The 27,846-nt window shown below is 46.2% G+C and overlaps 1 protein-coding gene across 3 annotated transcripts in view; it reads right to left on the bottom strand.

The window, feature by feature from the left end:
• Positions 1–11,643: 11,643 nt before the first annotated feature.
• The window catches only part of LOC134345915 (zinc finger protein 239-like), a 44,968-nt gene continuing 28,765 nt past the window's right edge, over positions 11,644–27,846 (bottom strand). For 2 of the 3 annotated variants that reach the window (XM_063047266.1, XM_063047264.1), the window contains exon 2: positions 11,644–16,898. In XM_063047266.1, the coding sequence (XP_062903336.1) occupies positions 15,651–16,574 (924 nt within the window). In that variant the 5' untranslated portion in view covers positions 16,575–16,898 and the 3' untranslated portion in view covers positions 11,644–15,650. Of the gene's footprint in view, positions 16,899–22,480; positions 22,573–27,846 lie in introns of all 3 variants that reach the window. The other variant, XM_063047265.1, reaches the window with a different exon arrangement.

Here is a 27,846-nt window from a genome sequence, read left to right as displayed (position 1 = left end):
TTTACACAGTTTGAGGATAGAGGGGAAGCCTTTTAGGACCGAGATTAGGAAAAACTTCTTCACACAGAGAGTGGTGAATCTGTGGAATTCTCTGCCACAGCAAACTGTTGAGGCCAGTTCATTGGCTATGTTTAAGAGGGAGTTAGATATGGCCCTTGTGGCTACAGGGGTCAGGGGGTATGGAGGGAAGGCTGGGTTCTGAGTTGGATGATCAGCCATGATCATAATAAATGGCGGTGCAGGCTCGAAGGGCCGAATGGCCTACTCCTGCACCTATTTTCTATGTTTCTATGTTTCTATGTTTATTGAAACTCAGATAAAAGAGTTTTTTCTCTTTAATAATACAGGAAACGTCTCAAGCGTGATCAGATTATTTCGTATTTAGCTAAGCTAGAGAAACAGACAAGAATGGAATTAGATAAAATGTCTAAACAAATTAAAGGTTTAGATAACATCAATGCAATCTCTCCAAATGTTGATTTGTTTAAAAGAGTGGAATTACAATTACAATATAATTTATTATTAACTTATCCTATTGAAGGATATTTGCTTACATTGAAAAGTCAGTTTTATATTTTTTTGGATCAAATAATAGGCACTCAGCTTCACAACTGAGGGCCGCGAGAGATAAAAGACAAATTCTAAAGATTCATAAAGACAATGGAGATATAGTAAATAATCATGAAGACAATAATATTTTTCAGGATTTGTATTCTGATCTTTATAAATCTCAATTTCCTGCAGACTCCTCCAAAATGAGTGCTTTTTTACATAAGATTAAATTTCCTCAAATTACTGTTGAAAATCAACAGATCCTTGATGCTCCAGTTGTTGAGCATGAAATTCAGAAAGCTGTGTTGTCAATGCAATCAGGTAAAGCTCCTGGACTTGATGGTTATTTGGTAGGATTTTACAAAAAATTGAAAAATTACTATCTCCATATCTTTTGGAAATATCTCATGAATCTTTTGAGCAGGGTAATTTACCTCCTTTTTATGAAGCTTCTGTTTCCTTAATCCTTAAGAAAGATAAAGATTCTACTGAATGTTTATCATATAGGACTATTTCGCTATTAAATATGGATGCAAAAAATCTTTCTAAGATAGAAACATAGAAACATAGAAAATAGGTGCAGGAGTAGGCCATTCGGCCCTTCGAGCCTGCACCACCATTTATTATGATCATGGCTGATCATCCAACTCAGAACCCAGCCTTCCCTCCATACCCCCTGACCCCTGTAGCCACAAGGGCCATATCTAACTTCCTCTTAAACATAGCCAATGAACTGGCCTCAACAGTTTGCTATGGCAGAGAATTCCACAGATTCACCACTCTCTGTGTGAAGAAGTTTTTCCTAATCTCGGTCCTAAAAGGCTTCCCCTCTATCCTCAAACTGTGACCCCTCGTTCTGGACCTCCCCAACATCGGGAACAATCTTCCCGCATCTAGCCTGTCCAATCCCTTTAGGATCTTATACGTTTCAATCAGATCCCCCCTCAATCTTCTAAATTCCAACGAGTACAAGCCCAATTCATCCAGTCTTTCTTCATATGAAAGACCTGCCATCCCAGGAATCAATCTGGTGAAGATGATGGCTAACCGTTTGGAAAATATTTTAACTGAAATCATCGCTATGGATCAAACCAGCTTTATTAAAGGCCGTTACTCTTTCTCCAATATTCGGAGACTGATGAACATTATCTACATTATATACGTTACTTTTTTTTTCTCGGCGGTTGATCGGGGCAGGACTGCGCAAGCGCGTGTAAGTCGGTCAATGAGGCAGCGGGAGTATTTAAAAGAGATCAGTTTGACGGAGCGGGCGAAGGAGTAGAGGGACACAGAGTAGGAAGGCTTTGGCTCGAGAGTCTTCAGCGAGCAGAGGCTGAGGACGAGCTTCACTCCGAGTGAGGTAAGGCCGGGTAAGTTCCTTCAAGAGGAGAACGGTCTGCATCGGTATTTTATTTGAAGCAAGGAAGGCGGCGAGGCTATAGCGTATTGGCTAGGTCATGACAACTGAGATAGGCCCCGTGGTTTCTTCCTCCTGCAGCATGTGGGAAATCAGGGATACTTCCAGTGTCCCTGACGACTATGTGTGCAGGAAATGTGTCCAGCTGCAGCTTCTGGCAGACCGCATTGAGCGGCTGGAGCTGTGACTGGATTCATACTGGAGCATCCGCGATGCTGAGAAAGTCGTGAATAGCACGTTCAGTGAGTTGGCCACACCGCAGATACACAGTCAGAAAGGGAATGGGTGGCCACTAGACAGCGTAGCAGTAGGCAGGTAGTACAGGAGTCCCCTGAGGTCCAAAAGATCATAAAACAAAGGAGCAGAAGTCGGCTATTCGGCCCATCGAGTCTGCTCCGCCATTTTATCATGAGCTGATACATTCACCCATTTAGTCCCTCTCCACCACCTTCTCACCATAACCTTTGATGTCCTGGCTACTCAGATACCCATCAATCTCTGCCTTAAATACACCCAATGACTTGGCCTCCACTTCTGCCCGTGGCAACAAATTCCATAGATTCACCACCCTCTGACTAAAAAAATTTCTTCGCATTTCTGTTCTGAATGGGCGCCCTTCAATCCTCAAGTCATGCCCTCTCGTACTAGACTCCCCCCATCATGGGAAACAACTTTGCCACATCCACTCTGTCCATGCCTTTCAACATTCGAAATGTTTCTATGAGGTCTCCCTTCATTCTTCTAAACTCCAAGGAATACAGTCCAAGAGCGGACAAACGTTCCTCATATGTTAACCCTCTCATTCCCGGAATCATTCTAGTGAATCTTTTCTGTACCCTCTCCAACGTCAGCACATCCTTTCTTAAATAAGGAGATCAAAACTGCCCACAGTACTCCGAGTGAGGTCTCACCAGCGCCTTATAGAGCCACAACATCACATCCCTGCTCCTATACTCTATTCCTCTCGAAATAAATGCTAACATTGCATTCGCCTTCTTCAATACCGACTCAACCTGGTGTCATAAGGAGGTGGCTGGGAACGGACCCAAGTCAAGACACAGACACTGAAGTACTAGGGACAGGACTACGATACAGAGCGATGGCCAGACTTGGGCTAGGGAAAGCGGGACCAGGACTAGAAACCATGGACTAAGCGACAAGGTTTCGACTGCGAGTCCGAGACTGGACAAGGACCCAGAACCTGGGTCTTGCCTCGGGCTCAGACCCCAGAGCCAGACAGGGAAATGACATGGCTTCAGGACAGGATGTGGTTGCGGTCTAGAGGCCTGCGCTTGGAGGCAGGCTGGGGTCTTTGCTCTTGAGCTTGGCTGCAGGCTGGGGTCTTGGTCTGGAGGCTTGCGTTCCTGAAGCTTAGCTTGAGATCCTCGAGGCTTGGGTTCCTGGAGCTTGGCTTGGGATCCTTGAGGCTTGGGTTCCTGGAGGTTCTCCTGGGCAGGACATGGAACTTCACCCCACGGAGGCAAGGACAGGAAGGGACAGAACCAACCGCAGGGTAACGGCAATTATGGCCTGGCTTACCCGACGGAGGCAAGGACAGGTACGGAGCTCAATCCAGGATGGCTCTGAGTCTCAGGGCAGCCAGCAACCTAGGCTGGCTACAGAAACGGCCAAATCCATACCACGATGACTTCTTCGACCAGTGGCAACAAGGCTCCATTAAGCAGTGGTCCTCCAACAAGGCCTAGAGATCACGAATGGTTTCACTAGCCTTCCATCAGCAGGTTGCTCCAAGGGGGACTGACAAGACAAACCAGCAGCTCACACTCGACCCCAAGGCCACTTATATTTCAAGACCCAAGATGGGAATCAGGTGCCTATTTTTAACTCAACAAAACGAGGGATGGCTGGAAGACCCGGAGTCCTGAGCCCACGGACCAGACCGTAAACCGGAATGCGGACTACACGGACCGAACCATGACACGACTAAATTGGTGCTGATTCCTGCAGCCATGCTGAGCGCATCAATTTCATGGACTTTACTTCAAACTTCCACCCAGCCGTCAAATTCACTTGGTCTATCTCGGACACTTCTCTCCCCTTTCTCGATCTCTCAGTCTCCATCTCTGGAGGCAGACTGTCCACTGACATCTTCTACAAACCCACTGGCTCTCATAACTTCCTCGACTATACCTCTTCCCAACCCGCCACATGCAAATATGCCATTCCCTATTCCCAGTTCCTCCGTCTCCGCCGCATCTGCTCCCAGGATAAGGCTTTCTGTTCCAGGACATCTCAAATGTCCTCTTTCTTTAAGGATCGTGGTTTCCTTCTGCCATCATCAGTGATGCCCTCACTCGCATCTCCTCAGTTTCCCGCACTTCGGACCTCACCCCATCCTCCCGCCACCACAACACGGACACAGTTCCCCTTGTCCTCACCTACCAGCCCAGCAGCCTCCGGATCCAGCACATTATCCTCCGCAACTTCCGCCACCTTCAACAGGACCCCACCACTAAGCACATCTTTCCCCCTCCACCCCTCTCTGCTTTCCGCAGGGATCGGTCCCACCGCGACTCCCTGATCCACATGTCCCTCCCAATGGATCTCCCACCCAGCACTTATCCCTGTAAGCGTAAGTACTACACTTGTCCCTACACCTCCTCTCTTGCCACCATTCAGGGCCCCAGTCATTCCAGGTGAGGCAAACTTCACTTGTGAGTCTGTTGGGATCATCTATTGCATCCGGTGCTCCCGGTGCGGCCTCCTCTACATCGGTGAAATCAAACACAGATTGGGGGACCGCTTTGTCGAGCACCTCCTCTCCGTCCCCCAGAACTCCCGGTTGCCACCCAATTCAACTCTGCTTCTCACTCCCATTCAGATATGTCCATGCATGGCCTCCTCTACTGCCATGATGCGGCTAAAGTCAGGTTGGAGGAGCAACACCTCATATACCGTCCAGGTAGTCTCCAGCCCCTCGGTATGAACATAGAATTCTCCACCTTCCGGTAATCCCCTCCCCCACATTTTCTCTATCCTTATTTCACTCTGCCCCCTCCCCCAGCTGCCTATCACCTCCCTCATGGTTCCGCCTGCTTCTACTACCCATTGTGCTTTACCCTATTCCACATCCCCCACTGTCTTCTCCATGCCGCGCTGGAAGGTTGCAAGGGCTCCGGATATTCCCTGGGCATCTTTTCGGACTCGAAGAATCCCAGGGGACCGATAACGGCCGTCCTCTCCTTGTCAGCCTCACTCATCAGGGTCGGACAATATCCACTCCTCAGATCCAGCACATTAAACCACTTCGCACCACTCAGACAGACCAGCACATCTTCGACTATCAGGATCGCACACTGATCAGGGACGGTGCACCTGTTCAGTGTCCTAGAATCCGCACACACGCTGCCTACGACTCCCGCGTCGACAGGGGCCAGTCGCCGCGACCGCTCTCTCACCGACGCTTCTTCAGGGGTCAACTCCCACCCCCCCACCCAAACCGTGGTATTTCAGAGTGTCCACGGAGAGGGCTTTACCCTCAGAGACTGCAGAAAAAATTAAAATCCTCATCACTCTCCATACTTCCCCCAGGCCATACCACCATCGGCTCTCGTTCAAATTCCGTACCGGCCCAGTGCTGCCAGACACGTCCGCACAAGCAGCTCGAAACACTGGGTGCACAGACAATGCCCCCAAACAGCTCTCACCCGCCTTCCTCTGGCAGGCCCGTCTCAGCAGTGTCTGGACACATCAACACTAACGACTCACGAACCACGAACCTCAGACACCCCCACCTTGGCCTCCGAGAACTCCAGTTTCACTGACTGGAAATTGCCGACTGGATACCTCCCAGCACTGAATCTCCAAATATCCAGTGCCCTGAAAGGTGTCAAGAGTAAATGCTTCAAATACTGGTTGTAAAACGAACTGTACAGCAACTTGACCTGCGCTCCGGGGTCGAGGATGGCCTTAGCATAGCTTCCATCGAACCGCAACGACACACGGGAGCGTGGTCCCACTAAGCCTTCAGGAATAGGGCCTTTTCCTTTCTGGAGTTCCTTGGACCGCAAAAGTAGTAATCTCGGGATTACTGCCTGTGCCACGCGACAGTGAGAGTAGGAATGCAATGAGGTGGAAGATAAATGCGTGGCTGAGGGATTGGAGCAGGGGGCAGGGATTCAAGTTTTTGGATCATTGGGACATCTTTTGGCGCAGGCGTGACCTGTACAAAAAGGACAGGTTACACTTGAATCCAAGGGGGACCAATATCCTGGCAGGGAGATTAGCGGGGGCTACTGAGGTGACTTTAAACTAGAATGGTTGGGGGGTGGGAATCAAATTAAAGAGGCTAGGCGTGAGGAGGTTAGTTCACAACAGGGGGATGGGAACCAGTGCAGAGAGACAGAGGGGTGTAAAGTGAGGGTAGAAGCAAAAAGTACTAAGGAGAAAAGTAAAAGTGGCAGGCCGACAAATCCAGGGCAAGCATTAAAAAGGGCCACTTTTCAACATAATTGTATAAGGGCTAAGAGAGTTGTAAAAGAGCGCCTGAAGGCTTTGTGTGTCAATGCAAGGAGCATTCGTAATAAGGTGAATGAATTGAAAGTGCAGATTGTTATTAATGATTATGATATAGTTGGGATCACAGAGACATGGCTCCAGGGTGACCAGGGATGGGAGCTCAACGTTCATGGATATTCAATATTCAGGAGGGATAGACATGAAGGAAGGGGAGGTGGGGTGGTGTTGCTGGTTAAAGAAGAGATTAATGCAATAGAAAGGAAGGACATAAGCTGGGAAGATGTTAAATCGATATGGGTAGAGCTGCGTAACACTAAGGGGCAGAAGACGCTGGTGGGAGTTGTGTACAGGCCACCTAACAGTAGTAGTGAGGTCGGAGATGGTATTAAACAGGAAATTAGAAATGTGTGCAATATAGGAACAGCAGTTATAATGGGTGACTTCAATCTACATGTAGATTGGGTGAACCAAATTGGTAAAGGTGCTGAAGAAGAGGATTTCTTGAAATGTATGCGGGATGGTTTTTTGAACCAACATGTCGAGGAACCAACTGGAGAGCAGGCTATTCTGGACTGAGTTTTGAGCAATGAGGAAGGGTTAATTAGCAATCTTGTCGTGAGAGGCCCCTTGGGTAAAAGTGACCATAATATGGTGGAATTCTTCATTAAGATGGAGAGTGACATAGTTAATTCAGAAACAAAGGTTCTGAACTTAAAGAGGGGTAACTTTGAAGGTATGAGACGTGAATTAGCTAAAATAGACTGGCAAATGACACTTAAAGGATTGACGGTGGATATGCAATGGCAAGCATTTAAAGGTTGCATGGATGAACTACAACAATTGTTCATCCCAGTTTGGGAAAAGTATAAATCAAGGAAGGTAGTGCACCCGTGGCTGACAAGAGAAATTAGGGATAGTATCAATTCCAAAGAAGAAGCATACAAATTAGCCAGAGAAAGTGGCTCACCTGAGGACTGGGAGAAATTCAGAGTTCAGCAGAGGAGGACAAATGGCTTAATTAGGAAGGGGAGAAAAGATTATGAGAGCAAACTGGCAGGGAACATAAAAACTGACTGTAAAAGCTTTTATAGATATGTAAAAAGGAAAAGACTGGTAAAGACAAATGTAGGTCCCCTACAGACAGAAACAGGTGAATTGATTATGAGGAGGAAGGACATGGCAGACCAATTGAATAATTACTTTGGTTCTGTCTTCACTAAGGAGGACATAAATAATCTTCCAGAAATAGTAGGGGACAGAGGGTCCAGTGAGATGGAGGAACTGAGCGAAATACATGTTAGTAGGGAAGTGGTGTTAGGTAAATTGAAGGGATTGAAGGCAGATAAATCCCCAGGGCCAGATGGTCTGCATCCTAGAGTGCTTAAGGAAGTAGCCCAAGAAATAGTGGATGCATTAGTGATAATTTTTCAAAACTCGTTAGATTCTGGACTAGTTCCTGAGGATTGGAGGGTGGCTAACGTAACCCCACTTTTTAAAAAAGGAGGGAGAGAGAAACCGGGGAATTATAGACCGGTTAGCCTAACGTTGGTGGTGGGGAAACTGCTGGAGTCAGTTATCAAAGATGTGATAACAGCACATTTGCAAAGCGGTGAAATGATCGGACAAAGTCAGCATGGATTTGTGAAAGGAAAATCATGTCTGACGAATCTGATAGTATTTTTTGAGGATGTAACTAGTAGAGTGTGTAGGGGAGAACCAGTGGATGTGGTATATTTGGATTTTCAAAAGGCTTTTGACAAGGTCCCACACAGGAGATTAGTGTGCAAACTTAAAAGCACACGGTATTGGGGGTAAGGTATTGATGTGGATGGAGAATTGGTTAGCAGACAGGAAGCAAAGAGTGGGAATAAACGGGACCTTTTCAAAATGGCAGGCGGTGACTAGTGGGGTACCGCAAGGCTCAGTGCTGGGACCCCAGTTGTTTACAATATATATTAATGACTTGGATGAGGGAATTAAATGCAGCATCTCCAAGTTTGCGGATGACACGAAGCTGGGTGGCAGTGTTAGCTGTGAGGAGGATGCTAAGAGGATGCAGAGTGACTTGGATAGGTTGGGTGAGTGGGCAAATTCATGGCAGATGCAATTTAATGTGGATAAATGTGAAGTTATCCACTTTGGTGGCAAAAATAGGAAAACAGATTATTATCTGAATGGTGGCCGATTAGGAAAAGGGGAGGTGCAACGAGACCTGGGTGTCATTATACACCAGTCATTGAAAGTGGGCATGCAGGTACAGCAGGCGGTGAAAAAGGCGAATGGTATGCTGGCATTTATAGCGAGAGGATTCGAGTACAGGAGCAGGGAGGTACTACTGCAGTTGTACAAGGCCTTGGTGAGACCACACCTGGAGTATTGTGTGCAGTTTTGGTCCCCTAATCTGAGGAAAGACATCCTTGCCGTAGAGGGAGTACAAAGAAGGTTCACCAGATTGATTCCTGGGATGGCAGGACTTTCATATGAAGAAAGACTGGATGAACTGGACTTGTACTCATTGGAATTTAGAAGATTGAGGGGGGATCTGATTGAAACGTATAAAAGCCTAAAGGGATTGGACAGGCTAGATGCAGGAAGATTGTTCCCGATGTTGGGGAAGTCCAGAACAAGGGGTCACAGTTTGAGGATAAAGGGGAAGCCTTTTTGGACCGAGATTAGGAAAAACTTCTTCACACAGAGAGTGGTGAATCTGTGGAATTCTCTGCCACAGGAAACAGTTGAGGCCAGTTCATTGGCTATATTTAAGAGGGAGTTAGATATGGCCCTTGTGGCTACGGGGATCAGGGGGTATGGAGGGAAGGCTGGGGCGGGGTTCTGAGTTGGATGATCAGCCATGATCATAATAAATGGTGGTGCAGGCTCGAAGGGCCGAATGGCCTACTCCTGCACCTATTTTCTATGTTTCTATGTTTCTAACATGCTGGTAGAGAGTTTTATTTGGGTTTTTAGTGCTGGAAATCGCTACTATCCGACAGGTCTCATTAGCGGGACAGAAGCATGGTCGCATTGTGTATTCCAGGGACCAGCTGATTGAGCTTATGCCGGCCGGTTTAGCGAGCAGAGCGGCAGACACCCCGGCTGAAATCTGGAGGAAAACACACAGAGGATGCAGAGAGGGATCACAAAGTCAAGGAAAGAGGACCGGGTCGAGACAACAGATACTTATGGAGAAGAGGATTTCGGTGGGTAATAAAATGGACGAGTTCACGGCGCTAGCCAGGCGTCAGAGAACATTTCGGGAGTGCAGTGTTATGTGTTTTACTGGAACGGGGCTGCACGAGGACATACCCGACCAAAACTTTTCCAGGGACGGCTTCCAGAACGTTCGGGCTGACCAGAAGTACACTGAGAGTGGTAAGCGTAAAGGAGTTGGGTGCTTACTGTTCTGATTAACAACAGATGGTGCAATCCAGGTCATATTACGATCGAGGAACGTGTTTGTAGACCGGATATTGAACTTTTTACTGTTGGACTTCGGCCATATTCCACCGAGATACAACACTGGGCAGCACGGGAGGTTGTTCCTGCCTGTGGCCATCGAACATGCAGCTCCTCCCGTGGAGGGTCAGACACCCTGAGCCAATAGGCTGGTCCTGGACTTATTTTCCATCTGGCATAGTTTGCATTTTGTTGTTTGATTGTTTGTGGTTTTTGTATTGCTATATTTATGCTCTATTCTTGGTTGGTACAGCTGTAAAGAAATCCATTTTCCCTCGGGATCAATAAAGTATATCTAACTATCAATGAAATCGGTAAAGATTTCGCCCTTTTTCAGCTGACACCTGGTAACTTCCCCAAAATCTCCGTGCAATCTTGATTCCGCGAGGATGGGCGTCTAAGGGATGTCTTTTAAGAACATCTTGTTATTGAGCCCACGAGGGAATCAGCTGTGCTAGATCAGATTCTGTGCAATGATCCGGAAGTGATAAGCGAGCTTAAGGTTAAGGAATGCTTCGGGAAGAGTGGTCACAATATGATCGAGTTCACTTTAAAATTTGAGAAAAAGAAACTAAATTCCAATTTATGGAATAAAGGAAATTACAATGGCATGAGATGTGAACTGGACAAAGCTGACTGGAAAGGGACACTAGCAGAAAGGTCGGCAGAGCAACAATGCCTGGAATCCCTGAGGGAAACGAGGGAAGTGCAAGACAGATACATTCCAAATAAAAAGAAATTTTTAAAGGGAAGAAGGACACTACCGTGGCTGACAGGTGAAGTCAGAGCCGAAGTAGAAGCAAAATAGAGGACATACAAGGAAGCCAGAGCAAGTGGGAAGATAAAGGATTAGGGAACTTTAAAAAAAAAACTTGCAGAAGGAAATTAAGAAGGTCATTAAGAAGGAAAAGATGAATTATGAAACGTAGCTGGCCACTAATATCAAAGAAGGTTTTTTGAGTATATAAGAGGTAAAAGAGAGTCGAGGGTCAATATAAGACCAACAGAAAATGACGGTGGATATATTGTAACGAGAGACGAAGAGATGGGAGAGGAAGTGAATGAGTATTTTGCATCAGTCCACAGTGGAAGACATCTGTAGTATAGCGGACATTCAACAGTCTCAAGGATGTGAAGTTTTTGCAGTGAAAGTTACGACTGAGAAGGTACTCAGGAAGCTGAATGGTCTGAGGGTGGATAAACTCCTGGACCTTATGGGATGCACCCTCGGGTTCTGAACAATGTAGCTGGAGAGACTGCGGGGGCATTAGCAATGATCTTTGAAGAATCGATAGATTTTGGCATTGTACTGGATGACAGGAAAATTGCGGGAGAAGTATTGCACATCACAAATCAGATTAATTGCAGTCAGAAATAGATATAGTAAACCCGTTGTTGTTCGGCACATGCCGAAATATGGAATACGCCACATGTTGCTATAAGATGACAATAAGACAAGTGATTATTAAACGTTTTCCAATAATTGAAAGTATTTGCTCCAAAAATAGTAAGCATTCCAAGGAAGAGTTCTCTGCAGATTGGGACGGGTATGAGATTCAGCCTTGATGAATCTGCCTGAAATCTCGACTAATCACACTCAGACTCGTTTCTCTGACTTCCAGGAGAGTCACTCCCTGTTTTGGAACTGCCGACAGCGGACACGAACAGACACGTTGAATGCACTACTGGAACGCAAGAACGATGACGGGTTCCCGTCCGCACTTACAAAACATGTTGGATGTTGCCACTGCAACGCTGGAGGTTCAGCTCACTGAGCGGAGGTGGTGACATCTGTGCAGGCCAAGCTGCCGGCTTCATGCCTATTCAACGCCCACCGTGATTTTTTTTCACAAGAATATCAGTAAAAGCCAAGATGTTAGGGAAGAACACTCACTGTGTTTTATTGTTATCATTACATCGGGCTGCGGTTACACTCCAAGCGGACCGAGGATTGGGAAGTTTATCGCACAGGTTTACACATTCGTGAGGCTAAAGTAATTTGTTATGCTTACCGAAGAAATTTGTGATTTATACGTTCAAATTTAAATCTGATCACTGCTCAATTGATAAGGAACCTGTAGTTACATAATCATCTGCCTCTTGTACTCAGTGGCTGGACTTAATGGTGCCGACAGGAGAATCTAATAATATCTTTACTTGGACACTTATTGTGCAATGGTCTATAGAACATTGCACAACGGTGTTTTATGTGACAAAATATGCTTTAATGTAACCTATATACTTTTAAACAAAGGTTTAACAGCTTTAAACACCTTTCTTTCAAATGTATTGTGATGAGCAATGCCAATCAAAGAGCCCCTCCGTTCTTTCTACATTTCTGAGCTTTAATGGAAGCTCATTACAAACAACAACAGAGATTAATAACAGTCAAGAAGAGCTGTGCTTCAATAGCTTCCGTTCGACCTTTGCAGGCTCACAGATATGCTATGTTACTAGTCAGGGGAAAATGAAAACAAGACTACTTTCCAAGTATTTTCAAATGATATATGAATGGGGTACTCCTCAAGTAACAGAATAATACTTATCCTAATAAGGGATTTACAGCACTGGTGTTTGTTTTTATGTGATCTTCAATGGAGGTTAAATTGTGCAAATTTTGATCGTCACCTTTGCTTGACATTAAATACAAAGTCATTTCATAGAAAGATGCTGATGCCCCTGGATTAAAGCTTATTCTGCCATGGATCAGATTCCAGGAAGGACAGCTTTAAAAAGCACCGACTCTTTAAACCCAGCGGAACAAGTGAGGTGGAAAATCTAGTCAGGTGGAAGGCGGCAGCATCCATGAGGTTTGGGAAGCAAGGATCAGATGGGTCTATTGAGGAATATAGGGAAGCAAGAAAGGAGCTTAAGAAGGGACTGAGAAGAGCAATAAGGGGGCATGAGAAGGCCTTGGCAAGTAGGGTAAAGGAAAACCTCAAGGCATTCTTCAATTATGTGAAGAACAAAAGGATTACAGGAGTGAAGGTAGGACCGATTAGAGACAAAGGTGGGAAGATGTCCCCTGAGGTTGTGAAAGTGAGCGAGGTCCTGAATGAATACTTCTCTTGGGTATCCACCAGTGAGAGGGAACCTGATGACAGTGAGGACAATATGAGTGAGGTTGATATCCTGGAGCATGTTGATATTAAGGAAGAGGAAGTGTGGGAGTTATTAAAATACATTAGGACGGATAACTCCCTGGCGCCATACGGAATATTCCCCAGGAAGCTCCACGAGGCGAGGGAAGAGATTGCTGAGCCTCTGGCTAGGATCTCTATGTCCTCGTTGTCTACGGGAATGGTACCGAAGGATTGGAGGGAGGCGAATGTTGTCCCCTTGTTCAAAAAAGTTAGCAGCGATAGTCTGGGTAATTATAGACACGTGAACCTTACGTCTGTGGTGGGAAAACTGTTGTAAAAGATTCTTAGAGTTAGGTTCTATGGGCATTTAGAGAATCATGGTCTGATCAGACACAGTCAGCATGGCTTTGTGAAGGGCAGATCATGTCTCACAAGCCTGATAGTGTTCTTTGAGGAGGTGACCAGGCATATAGATGAGGGTAGTGAAGTGGATGTGATCTATATTGGTTTTAGTAAGGCGTTTGACAAGGTTCCACACAGTTGGCTTATTCAGAAGGTCAGAAGGCATGGGATCCAGGGAAGTTTGGCCAGGTGGATTCAGAATTGGCTTGCCTGCAGAAGGCAGAGGGTCGTGGTGGAGGGAGTACATTCAGATTGGAGGATTGTGACTAGTGGTGTCCCACAAGGATCGGTTCTGGGACCTCTACTTTTCATGATTTTTATTAACGACCTGGATGTGGGAGTAGAAGGGTGGGTTGGCAAGTTTGCAGACGACACAAAGGTTGGTGGTGTTGTAGATAGTGTAGAGGATTGTCAAAGATTGCAGAGACATTGATAGGTTGGAGAAGTGGGCTGAGAAGTGGCAGATGGAATTCAACCCAGAGAAGTGTGAGGTGGTACACTTTGGAAGGACAAACTCCAAGGCAGAGTGCTAAGTAAATGGCAGGATACTTGGTAGTGTGGAGGAGCAGAGGGATCTCGGGGTACATGTCCACAGATCCCTGAAAGTTGCCTCACAGGTAGACAGGGTAAACATAGAAACATAGAAAATAGGTGCAGGAGTAGGCCATTCGGCCCTTCGAGCCTGCACCGCCATTCAGTATGATCATGGCTGATCATCCAACTCAGAACCCTGTACCAGCCTTCCCTCCATACCCCCTGATCTCTTTAGCCACAAGGGCCATATCTAACTCCCTCTTAAATATAGCCAATGAACTGGCCTCAACTGTTTCCTGTGGCAGAGAATTCCACAGATACACCACTCTCTGTGTGAAGAAGTTTTTCCTAATCTCGATCCTAAAAGGCTTCCCCTTTATCCTCAAACTGTGACCCCTCATTCTGGAATGTATCATTTCTTAATGTATGCATTAAGAAATGATACAATTTGTTCCTCCAGAATGATTTCACAGAAACACAAGACAAACCAAAACTAATAAAAACTGACAGAAACCACATCATTATAACATATAGTTACAACAGTGCAAAGCAATACCATAATTTGGTGAAGAACAGACCATGGGCACGGTAAAAAAAAGTCTCAAAGTCTCTTGAAAGTCCCATCATCTCACGCAGACGGTTGAAGGGAAAAACTCTCCCTGCCATGAGCTTCCAGCGCCGCAAACTTGTCGATGCAGCATCCTGGAAGCACCCGACCAGAGTCCAACTCTGAGTCCGTCCAAAAACTTCAAGCCTCCGACCAGCCCTCCGACACCGAGCACCATCTCTGCCGAGCGCTTCGACCCCAGCCCCGGCAACAGGCAATAGTCAAAGCCAAGGATTTTGGGCCTTCCCCTCCGTAGATTCTCGATCACACAGTAGCGGTGGCAGTGAGCCGGGCATTTCAGAAGTTTCTCCAGATGTTCCTCCGTGCTTCTCACGTCTGTCTCCATCAAATCAGGATTGTGCACGGCCCCTATTTAACAAATATGATATCAATTCAGAGCGGCCACGCACACTGCGTTGTGCCACCATCTTCTCCTCCCCTCCTTAAGGTTTATGTTATGACTAGAGATAACAGGGTTTTGGAGTGCGGGGTGATCCAGTGAGAGAAATGTTGTTCTTTCTTGTGAGTCTGGAAGAGAGATTTTCGTGGTCTTTTGAGAGAACGTGAATGGAGAGAGTGGGCCCTTTTTTTTGTTTTCTTTTCTAACCCGATAGTCAAAGTAAAAATTATAAAGCTCAATTGTTCAATCACATACTGCACACCATTTGTTATTTTGGGGTAGTAATTTGTAACAGGGGACACATCACACAGCAACCACCCGAAGGAGATTTTTTAAGTTTGGCCAGGCTGGGGGCTGTCAACCCCTAAATTAAGCTGCTAGCTGAAGCGAGAGTTACCAAAGGTGAGATGACTGAGTGAATCGCTTCCCACATTCACAGCAGGTGAACAGTCTCTCCCCAGTGTGAACTCAATGATGCACATTTGGTTGATTTGGCTGAGAGAATCTCTTTCCACAGTCTGAACAGGTGAACGGCCTCTCCCAGTGTAAACTCACTGATGTATCTTCAGTTTAGATGAGCAAGTGAATCCCTTCCCGCAGTCCGAGCAGGTGAACGGCCTTTCTCCGGTGTCACCTGACTGGTATGTCAGTAGGTGAGATGACAGAGTGACAGATGACAGCTGAATCGGCTCTTGCCAGTGTGAACTCGCGGATGTACCTTCACTTTAGATGATGATGTGAATCCCTTCCCACAGTCTGAGCAGATGACTGCCTCCCCCCAGTGTGAACTCGCTGGTGTACCTTCAGATTAGATGACGAAGTGAATCCCTTCCCACAGTCTGAGCAGGTGAATGGCCACTCTCCGGTGTGAACTGACTGGTGTCTCAGTAGATCAGATGACAAAGTGAATCCCTTCCGACACACTGAGCAGGTGAAAGGTCTCTCACCAGTGTGAAGTCGCTGATGTACCTTCAGTGGAGATGATGAAGCAAATCCCTTCCCACAGTCTGAGCAGGTGAACGGCCTCTCTCCAGTGTGAACTCGCTGATGTTCCTTCAGATGAGATGACAAAGTGAATCCCTTCCCACAGTCTGAGCAGGTGAACGGCCTCTCCCCGGTGTGAACTCGCTGGTGTACCTTCAGTTGAGATGACCAAGTAAATCCCTTCCCACAGTCTGAGCAGGAGAACGGCCACTCTCCAGTGTGAATTCGCTGGTGTACCACAAGGTAAGATGACCGCGTGAATCCCTTCCCACAGTCTGAGCAGGTGAATGGCCTCTCTCCAGTGTGAACTGACTGGTGTCTCAGTAGATCAGATGACAAAGTGAATCCCTTCCCACAGTCTGAGCAGGTGAACGGCCTCTCTCCAGTGTGAACTCGCTGATGTACCTTCAGGTGAGACGAGCAAGTGAATCCCTTCCCACAGTCAGAGCAGGTGAACGGCCGCTCCCCGGTGTGAACTCGCTGGTGAGCCATTAGGTCAGATGACCGAGTGAATCCCTTCCCACAGTCTGAGCAGGTGAACGGCCTCTCTCCAGTGTGAACACGCTGATGTTCTTTCAGTTTAGATGACCGAGTGAATTCCTTCCCACAGTCCGAGCAGGTGAACGGCCTCTCCCCAGTGTGATCTCGCCGGTGAGCCATTAGGTCAGATGACCGAGTGAATCCTTCCCCACAAATTCAGCAGATGACCAGCCTCTGCCCAGTGTGAACTGACTGGTGTGTCCACAGGTGGGAAGACCGACTGAATCCCTTCTCAAACACAGAATAGATGAATGGCCTTGTCCCAGTTTGAACTTGCTGAAGTACCTTCAGTTGAAATGATCGAGTGAATCCATTCCCACAGTCTGAGCAGGAAGGATGATCGAGTGATTCGCTTGCTCCACTTCTTAAATATCTGGACAGAGACAGTAAAACTGGCGTGTTGTGTTCGAGATTCCCGTACACAAATTCTTTGTCATTTGTAACCTGTAAAAAGATTTACAAAATCCATTAATGGGTGTACGACAACATTTAAGATGAGATCACCTGAGTTGTCAAGGTGTGATCTGGCATCACACTGTTACCGTGAGGTTCAACCCAAGTTGGAGAGAGAAATCATCCCAACCACCGATGTCAAGCTAACAGGTCTATAAATTCTTTTTTGTTTCCTTGCCCCCTTCTTAAATAGCGGAGTGACATTTGCAATCTTCCAGTCCTCTGGAACCATGCCAGAATCTATCTACTTTTGAAAGATCATCGCTAATGCCTCCGCAATCTCCACAGCTACTTCCTTCAGAACACGAGGGTGCATTCCATCTGGTCCGGGTGATTTATCTACGTTTAGACTATTCAGCTTCCTGAGTACTTTCTCTGTCGTAATTGTGACTGCGCACATTTCTCTTCCCTGCCACCATTGAGTGTCCGGTATACTGCTGATGTCTTCCTCAGTGAAGACTGATGCAAAATACTCGTTCAGTTCCTCTGCCATCTCCTTATCTCCCATTACAATTTCTCCAGCATCATTTTCTATCAGTCCTATATCTACTCTGACCTGTCTTTTACTCCTTATATACTTGAAAAAGCTTTTAGTATCCTCTTTGATATTATTTGCTAGCTTCCTTTAATAGTTAACCTTTTCCCTCTTAATGACCTCCTTAGTTTCCTTTTGTAAGCTTTTAAGAACTTCTCAATCCCCTGTCTTCCCACTAATTTTTGCTTCCTTGTATGTCCTCTCCTTTGCTTTAACTTTGGCTTTGGCTTCTCTTGTCAACCACGGTTGCATCCTTTTTCCATTTGAAAATTTCTTCTTTTTTGGAATATACCTGTCTTGCACCTTCCTCACTTCTCACATAAACTCCAGCCACTGTTGCTCTGCCATCTTTCCCGCCAGTGTCCCTTTCCAGTCAACTTTGGCCAGTTCCTCTCTCATGCCACTGTAATTTCCTTTACTCCACTGAAATATCGACACATCAGATTTCGGCTTCTCTTTTCAAATTTCACAGTGAACTCAATCATGTCATGATCACTGCCTCCTAAGGGTTCCTTCACCTCAATCTCTCTAATCACCTCCGGTTCATTGCACAATACCCAATCCTGTACAGCCGATCCCCTAGTGGGCTCAACAACAAGCTGGTCCGCAAAATTTTGGATCTAGTTCTCGGTATTCTCAGGACAGAGGATGAGCAGCCGGATGTTGTGGTCCACGTGGGGACCAATGACATAGATAGGAGTAGGGATGAGGTCCTGAAGAAGGAATATAGGGAGTTTGGAAAAAAGTTAAAAAGCAGGACCTCAAGGGTGGTAATCTCAGGACTGCTGCCTGTGCCACAAGACAGAGAGGGTAGGAACAGGAAGTTATGGCAGATGAATGTGTGGCTGAAGAGTTGGTGCAGAGGGCAGGAGTTCAGATTTCTGGGTCATTAGGATCTCTTCTGGGGAAGGTCTGACCTGTACAAAAAGGACGGGCTTCACTTGAACTGGAAAGGGACCAATATCCTGGCTGGCAGGTTTGCTAGAGCTGCTGGGGAGGGTTTAAACTAGTTTGGCAGGGGGGTGGGAATCAGAATGTGAGTGCAGAGATTAGGGTAGAAGGACACGGGCACGATGCTGTGTGTTCTGAGTTGGTGAGGAAGGAAAGGCAGGGGACAAAACATAAATGTACCCAGTTAGACGGGTTGAAATGTGTCTATTTCAATGCTAGGAGCATTAGGAATAAAGGGGATGAACTTAGAGCATACAACAGGAATTCTGCAGATGCTGGAAATTCAAGCAACACACATCAAAGTTGCTGGTGAACGCAGCAGGCCAGGCAGCATCTCTAGGAAGAGGTACAGTCGACATTTCAGGCCGAGACCCTTCGTCAGGACTTAGAGCATAGATCAGTACGTGGAACTACGATGTTGTGGCCGTTACAGAAGCTTGGCTGGAGGAAGGGCAGGATTGGCTGATGCAGGTACCGGAGTTTAGGTGTTTTAAAAGGAATAGGATGGGAGGTAGGAAAGGCGGGGGAGTAGCATTACTGATCAGGGATAGTATCACGGCTATAGAAAGGGAGGACGCTGCAGAGGGAGTGTCCACTGAGTCGGTGTGGGTGGAAGTCAGAAATAGGAAGCGATCAATCACTGTGCTGGGAGCAGTCTATAGGCCCCCAAATAACCCTCAGGGCACCGAGGAGCAGATAAGCAGGCTGATTTTAGAATGGTGCAGGAAATACAGGGTTGTAGTTATGGGTGATTTCAACTTCCCTCATATTGACTGGCACCTCCTGCCTGCAAGGGGGATAGATGGGGCTGAATTTGTCAGCTGTGTTCAAGGATTCCTGACACAGTATGTGGACCAGCTGATGAGAGGAGAGGCCCTGCTGGATCCAGTTCTGGGTAATGAACCTGGTCAGGTGGCAGAACTCATGGTGGGGGAGCATTTTGGTGAGAGTGACCACAACTCGCTTAGCTTCAGCATAGCTATGGAAAAGGACAAAAACAATGGGAAAGTGCTTAACTGGGAAAGGGCTAACTATGAAGGGATGAGGCAGGAACTAGCGAGAGTAAATTGGAAACAGATGTTCAAGGGTGAAAGCACAGAAGTAATGTGGAGGAAGTTTAGGGATCACTCGTGCTGGGTTCAGGATAGGTTTGTCCCACTGAGACAAGGAAAAAATGGGAGGAAAAGAGAACCGTGGCTGACGAAACACGTGAGGCAACTTGTCAAGAGGAAGAAGGAAGCATATGTTAGATATAAGAAGCAGGAAGCAGGAGGGGCTCATGAGGAATATAGGGTAGCCAGGAAGGAGCTTAAGAAAGGACTTAGGAGAGCTCGAAGGGGGCATGAGAAGGCCTTGGCATGTAGGATTAAGGAGAACCCCAAGGCGTTCTATGCATATGTGAAGAACGGAAGGATGACAAGAGTGAAGGTGGGGCCGCTAAAGGATAACGAAGACAACATGTGCCTGGAGGTGGAGGAGCTTGGGGAGGTCCTAAATGAATACTTTGCTTCAGTATTCACAAGTTAAAAGGACTTTGATCAAGGTGAGGTCGAAATAGAACAGGCCTGCGTGCTGACAATGTGGAGATTAAGGAAGAAGTAGTGTTGGATCTTCTTAAAAACATCAAGGTTAATAAATCCCCAGGGCCCGATGTGATATACCCCAGGTTGCTGTGGGAAGTGAGAGAGGAGATCGCTGGAGCAGTAGCTATGATCTTTGAATCCTCTTTGGCTGCAGGGGAGGTGCCAGAGGATTGGAGAATTGCAAATGTAGTTCCCTTGTTTAAAAAAGGTAATAGGGAGAATCCTGGGAACTATAGACCGGTGAGTCTTACGTCAGTAAGAATAGGATCTACGAGCACTTGGAGAAGTACAGTCTACTCAAGGATAGTCAACATGGCTTTGTAAAGGGAAGGTCGTGCCTCACGAGCCTAATTGAGTTTTTTGAAGAGGTAACAAAAGAAATTGATGACTGTTGGGTGGTAGATGTGGTCTACATGGATTTTAGCAAGGCATTTGACAAGGTCCCTCATGACAGTCTCACCCAGAAAGTCATGAGGCATGGGATCAGTGGAACCTTGGCTATTTGGATTAAAAAATTGGCTTACAGGAAGAAAGCAGAGGGTAGTAGTGGAAGGAAAGTATTCTGCCTGGAGGTCGGTGACTAGTGGAGTACCGCAAGGATCTGACCTGGGACCCCTGCTCTTTGTGATTTTTATAAATGACCTGGATGAAGAGGCGGAAGGATGAGTGAGTAAGTTTGCGGATGACACGAAGATTGGAGGAGTTGTGGATGGAGCTGTAGGTTGTCAAAGATTACAAGAGGATATAGACAGGACGCAGAGTTGGGCAGAAAAGTGGCAGATGGAGTTCAATCTGGATAAATGTGAGGATAAATCCGGATAAATTTTGAAAGGACAAACCAGAAGGCTGAGAACAGGGTTAATGGTCGGTTACTTAAGAGTGTGGATGAACAGAGGGACCTTGGGGTTCAAATCCATACATCCTTCAAGATCGCTGCACAGGTTGATAGGATAGTTAAGAAGGCTTATGGGATGCTAGGCGTCATTAATAGGGGGATTGAGTTCAAGAGAGGTCAATAGAGAGGTCATGTTGCAAATCTACAAACCTCTGGTGAGACCACAATTAAGAGTATTGTGTTCAATTCTGGTCACCTCATTATAGAAAGGATGTGGAAGCTATAGAGAGGGTGCAGAGGAGATTTTCCAGGATGTTGCCTGGATTGGAAAACAGGTTCTATGAGGCAAGGTTAGCAGAGCTGGAACTTTTCTCTTTGGAGCGTAGAAGGATGAGAGGGGATGTGATAGAGGTCTACAAGATTATGAGAGGTATAGATAGGGTGGATAGCCAGTACCCGTTTCCCAAGGCATGAATAGCAAACACCAGAGGGCATATGCACAAAGTTAAGGGAGGGAAGTTTAGGGGAGACATCAGGGGTAAGTTTTTTACACAGAGGGTTGTGGGTGCCTGCCAGGGATGGTGATGGAGGCTAAAACATTAGGGGTATTTAAGAGCCTCTTGGACAGGCATATGGATGAAAGAAAAATAGGGGTAGTGTGGGTTTAGTACATTTTTTTAAGGATTATATGGGTCGGCACAACATCGAGGGCCAAAGGGCCTGTACTGTACTGTGCTGTGGTGTTCAATGTTCTATGTTCTATGTTTCTATGACAGAGAAGCTGGCCAAACTTGTTTGGAAGGGAAAAGCTAGGAGTGACAACAGAGCAGCAATGGGTGGAGTTTCTGGGAACAATTCGGAAGGTGAGTGCCAGACACATCACAAAGAAGTGGAAGCACTGGAAAGACAGGAGGACACAATGGTGGCTGAATTGAGAAGCCAAAGCCAACATAACAGCCAAAGAGAGGACAAACAAAAGAGCAAAAACTATTGGGAAGCTTTTAGAAACCAATAGAAGACAACTAAATAAAAAGTCAGATAAAGTCAAAAAGTCAGATCTTGGCTTTTAGGTCCAGGGATACCAGTCGCTACACGGAATCCAGGCGTAAACTCCGGAAAGCCATTAAGGGCACCAAGAGGCAATATCAAGCCAAGTTGGAAGCCCAGGCTAACCAGAGGGATGCCAGTAGACTATGGCAGGGTCTAAATGAGATCACTGGGCGCAAAGAAAAGGCTGGGAATATCAATAACTGTGGTGCTTCTCTTCCTGACGAACTTGACGTATTCTACACAAGATTCAAACAGAAGAGGAGTGTCCCGCTCCCTCCGGATGAACTGGACCTGGTGGCATCGAGATTCATCGTCACCGAGGAGGATGTCAGAAGGGCCTTCCTGAAGATAAATCCAAGGAAGGCTACGGGCCCAGATGGCGTCCCAGGACGGGTTCTCCAGGCCTGTGCAAGCGAGCTAGCTGGAGTGTTTGCTGTCATCTTCAACTGCTCCTTGCTTCAGTCTAAGATCCCCTCGTGTTTTAAGAAGGCAACGATAATCCCAGTGCCAAAGAAGAGCAAGGTGGCATGCCTGAATGACTATCGACCTGTGGCTCGGACATCAATTGCTATGAAGTGCTTTGAGAGATTGGTTATGGCACACATCAACCACAGCCTACCGGTCAATCTCGACGCTTTGCAATTCGCCTACTGATGCAACAGGTCAACGGCAGATGCCATCTCTCTGGCCCTACGTTCCTCCTTAGAACACCTGGAGAATAAAGACGCATACGTAAGGTTCCTTTTCATTGACTACAGCTCTGCCTTTAATACCATCATTCCAAATAAACTGATTCCTAAGCTCTGGAACCTTGGCCTTAGCACTCAGATCTGCAGCTGAATCATCAACTTCCTCACAGACAGGACCCAGGCTGTAATAGGGGACAAGCTCTCCTCTACAATCATTCTGAGCACCGGTGCCCCACAAGGCTGTGTACTCAGCCCCCTGCTGTACTCACTGTACACCCATGATTGTGTAGCCAAGTTTCCAGCAAACTCAATATATAAGTTTGCTGATGACACAACAATTGTAGGCCGTATCTCGGGTAATGATGAATTTGAGTACAGACAGGAGATTAAGAACCTGGTGGTATGGTGCGAAGACAATAACCTATCCCTCAACATCAGCAAGACGAAGGAATTGGTTGTTGACTTCAGAAGGAGTAGCGGACCGCACAATCCAATTTACATCGGTGGTGCACAAGTGGAACAGGTCAAAAGCTTTAAGTTCCTTGGGGTCAGTATCACAAATGACCTGATTTGGTCTAAGCAAGCAGAGTCCACTGCCAAGAAGCCCCACCAGCGCCTTTACTTCCTGAGAAAACTAAAGAAATTTGGCCTGTCCCCTAAAACCCTCACTAATTTTTATAGATGCACCGTAGAAAGCAGTCTTCTCGGGTGCATCACAACCTGGTATGGAAGTTCTCCTGTCCAAGACTGGAAGAAGCTGCAGAAGATCGTGAAGACATCACACAAACCAATCTTCCGTCCTTGGAGTCACTTTACACCGCACGCTGTCGGAGCAGTGCTGCCAGGATAATCAAGGACACGATCCACCCAGCCAACACACGTTTCGTCCCTCTTCCCTCCGGGAGAAGGCTCAGGAGCTTGAAGACTCGTACGGCCAGATTTGGGAACAGCTTCTTTCCAACTGTGGTAAGACTGCTGAACGGATCCTGACCCGGATCTGGGCCGTAGACTCCATATATCCTGCATCTCGGTTCTTTTTGTACTACCTTACTTTCGATTTTTCTATTATCTATTTATGATTTATAATTTAAATTTTTAATATTTACTATTGATTTGTAATCCAGTGAGTGGGAAGCGCAGAATCAAATATCGCTATGATGATTGTACGTTCTAGTATCAATTGTTTGGCAACAATAAAGTATAAAGTATAAGCTCAGGGCATGGAATTATGATATTGTAGTCATTAATGAGTCTTGGTAGCACCCAACAGTCTGAGGCATTTAGAGGAACAAAATATCTGGGGCCTCAATATATCTTGAAAACCAAGGTAACCTGCACCAGTTACCATTCAACTTTTATTTTGGCAGGCACATTCAAACTCTGTGTGGCGCGTGTCCAAGTGGTTAGGGCGTTGGGTTTGAGTCTTGGCCAAGGCAGCGTATTGTGTCTTTGAGCAAGGCACTTAACCACACACTGCTCCAGTCCACCCAGCTGAAAATGGGTGCCGGGAAAATGCTGGGGGTTAACCTCATGACAGACTGGCGTCCTATCCGGGGGGGGGGGGGGAGGAATCTCGTACTCTCAGTCACTTCATGCCACAGAAACCGGCAGAAACCTGATGGGCCACAAGCCTCGGGACAGACTTTAACTAACATACAATAGAAACGCTACACCCTCACTTCTGAAGAACTCCTGCTTACGAAGTATTCCTTTGCCAGAAAATAGCCTGTCCCAATGCACATTTGTCAGATCCTTACTAATACCATTGATAAAATTCTGATAAAATTGACCCTTCTCCAATTTAGAATGGTTGAGATCCTCCAGCCCTTTCTTTATGCATATTTACTTAGAACCTCATGGTATTATGAACACTAGATACAAAGTGTTCCCATACACTAACTTCTGCACTAATGCTGGATCACTTCCTAATACTTATTGCACACTTCTACATTGGGAATTCTACGTCTTGATTAAAGGCACATTTGAAAAACTCTACCCCATCTAGTCCTTTTACAGTATGGGACTCCCACTCAATACATGAAAAATTAAAATCGCTTACTGAATCAACCTTTGTTTCTTGGCATAGTCTACAAATTCTACAAAGTCCCTCGGCATAAACATCACCAAGGATCTCGTGTGGTCTGTACATACTGTCTGTGTGGTATATGGCTGTGCGCCTCTTTCACCTCAGATGCTTGAATAAGTTTGGTATGGGTCCCAAATCCAAAGAACTTTCTACAGGGGCACAATTGAGAGCATCCTGACTGGCTGCATCACTGCCTGGTCTGGGAACTGTACTTCCCTCAATCGCAGGACTCTGCATAGAGTGGTGTAGACAGCCCAGCGCATCTGTAGATGTGAACTTTCCACTATTCAGGACATTTACAAAGGCCCGAAGGATCACTGGGGACCCGAGTCACCCCAAGCACAAACTGTTCCAGCTGCTACCATCCGGGAAACGGTACCACAGCATAAAAGCCAGGACCAACAGGCTCCGGGACAGCTTCTTCCACCAGGCCATCAGACTGATTAATTCATGCTGATACAATTGTATTTCTATGTTATAATGACTGTCCTATATACTATTTATTATAAATTACTAGAAATTACACATTGCACATTTAGATGGAGAAGTAATGTAAAGATTTCTACTCCTCATGTACATTAAGGATATAATTCATTTCAATTCACCCTCTCCACTATCTGTTCTGGCATTCTGACTCCAATCACCCTTGTAACTTTAGTTTAACCACCCCATCCCACCACACACGAGCACTAGCAAGCCTTACCACTCGGATATCAGAACTTTGCTAGTTTTAGTTCCCTAACTAACAAATCCCCTATCAGCTCTTTGACTTTCCTGCTAGGTAATCGCCCACAAGTTTCTAAAATGGTCTACCTGTTGTTGTGTGGGATGGCCACAAGAGTACTCTGTGATGGCTATTTAACCCCATTCCCCTTCCTGACTCTCGGTGCAACTCACCTCTCTTTATGGACAGGGTAGAGGGCTTGTCTACTGAGTCCTGTGGCCATTCCCTTCAACAACAAGTATACCGCATTGGATACTGTTGGGGGGGATGACTTACCTGGGGCAAGCTGCAGCAGCCAGATCTCTGGCACTGAGTCTGGCTCTGCAGTGCAGAAGGGAGGGTGGAAAAAGAGGAGAGCGGTAGTGATGGGGGACTCGATAGTTAGAGATACAGATAGGAGGTTCTGTGGTCTTGACAGAGAATCCAGGATGGTTTGTTCCCTCCCGGGTGCCAGGTTCAAGGATGTCTCTGATCGCTTGCATGACATTCTGAAATGGGAGGGTGATCAGCCAGATGTCGTGGTGCACATCGGTACCAATGACATAGCAAGGAAGAGTGAGGACGTCCTGGACAGTGAGTATAGAGAGCTTGGTAGGAAGTTGAAAAGCAGGACCTCGAGGGTGGTAATCTCAGGATTGCTACCTGTGCTAGGTGCCAGTGAGGGTAGGAATAGGATGCTCTGGAGAATGAACAAGTGGCTGAGGAACTGGTGTAGGAAGCAGGGTTTCAGATTTCAGGATCATTGGGACCCCTTCTGGGGCAGGTGGGACCTGTACAAGAGAGACGGGTTACACTTGAACTACAAGGGGACCAATATCCTTTCAGGGAGGTTTGTTAGTGCTGCTGGGGAGGCTTTAAACTAGATTTGCAGGGGGATGGGAACCACAGTACCAGAGCTGACAGTGGGGCTGGGGTGAAAATAAATGATGTTAAAAGTTCCAGCAAATCCGCTAATAGAAAGGTTGTGAGTGGTGGTAAATATCTTCTGAGGTGTATATATTTCAATGCTAGGAGTATTGCGGGGAAGACGGACGAGTTGAGGGCGTGGATTGACACGTGGAATTATGACGTTATAGCAATTAGTGAAACTTGGCTACAGGAGGGGCAGGACTGGCAGCTTATATTCCAGGGTTCCGATGTTTCAGATGTGATCGAGGCAGAGGAATGAAAGGTGGGGGAGTAGCATTGCTTGTCAGGGAAAGTATTACAGCAGTGCTCAGGCAGGACAGATTAGAGGGCTTGTCTACTGAGTCCTTATGGGTGGAGCTGAGAAACAGGTAAGGTATGGCCACATTAGTGGGATTGTATTATAGACCACCAAATAGTCAGCGAGAATTGGAGGAGCAATTCTGCAGAGAGATAGCAGGCAACTACAGGAAACATAAAGTTACGGTGGTAGGGGATTTTAATTTTCCACATGTTGATTGGGACTCCCATACTGTTAGGGGTCTAGATGGGTTAGAGTTTGTAAAATGTGTTCAGGAAAGTTTTCTAAATCAATATATAGAGGTACCAACTAGAGGGAATGCAATATTGAATCTCCTGTTAGGAAACGAGTTAGGACAAGTGACAGAAGTCTGTGCAGGGGAGCACTTTGGTTCCAGTGATCATAACACCATTAGTTTCAACTTGATCATGGACAAGGATAGATCTGGCCCTAGGGTTGAGGTTCAGAACTGGAAGAAGGCCAAATTTGAAGAAATAAGAAAGGATATAAAAAGCGTGGATTGGGACAGGTTGTTCTCTGGCAAGGATGTGATTGGTAAGTAGGAAGCCTTCAAAGGAGAAATTTTGAGAGTGCAGAATTTGTATGTTCCTGTCAGGATTAAAGGCAAAGTGAATAGGAATAAGAAACCTTGGTTCTCAAGGGATATTGGAACTCTGAAAAAGAAGAAGAGAGAGTTGTATGACATGTATAGGAAACAGGGAGTAAATAAGGTGCTTGAGGAGTATAAAAAGTACAAGAAAATACTTAAGAAGGAAATCAGGAGGGCTAAAAGAAGACATGAGGTTGCCTTGAAAGTCAAAGTGAAGGATAATCCAAAGAGCTTTTACAGGTATATTAAGAGTAAAAAGATTGTAAGGGATAAAATTGGTCCTCTTGAAGATCAGAGTGGTCGGCTAGGTGCGGAACCAAAAGAAATGGGGGAGATCTTAAGTGAGCTTTTTGCGTCTGTATTTACTAAGGAAACTGGCATGAAGTCTATGGAATTGAGGGAATCAGGTAGTGAGATCATGGAAACTGTACAGATTGAAAAGGAGGAGGTGCTTGCTGTCTTGAGGAAAATTAAAGTGGATAAATCCCCGGGACCTGACAGAGTGTTCCCTCGGACCTTGAAGGAGACTAGTGTTGAAATTGCGGGGGCCCTGGCAGAAATATTTAAAATGTCACTGTCTACTGGTGAGGTGCTGGAGGATTGGAGAGTAGCTCACGTTGTTCCGTTGTTTCAAAAAGGATCAAAAAGTAATCCGGGAAATTATAGGCC

This window comes from Mobula hypostoma, chromosome 4 (assembly GCF_963921235.1).
Source record: "Mobula hypostoma chromosome 4, sMobHyp1.1, whole genome shotgun sequence".
Taxonomy (NCBI): domain Eukaryota; kingdom Metazoa; phylum Chordata; class Chondrichthyes; order Myliobatiformes; family Myliobatidae; genus Mobula; species Mobula hypostoma.
Note: the sequence above shows the minus strand (reverse complement) of the source record. Positions and strands in the feature narration are given on the sequence as shown.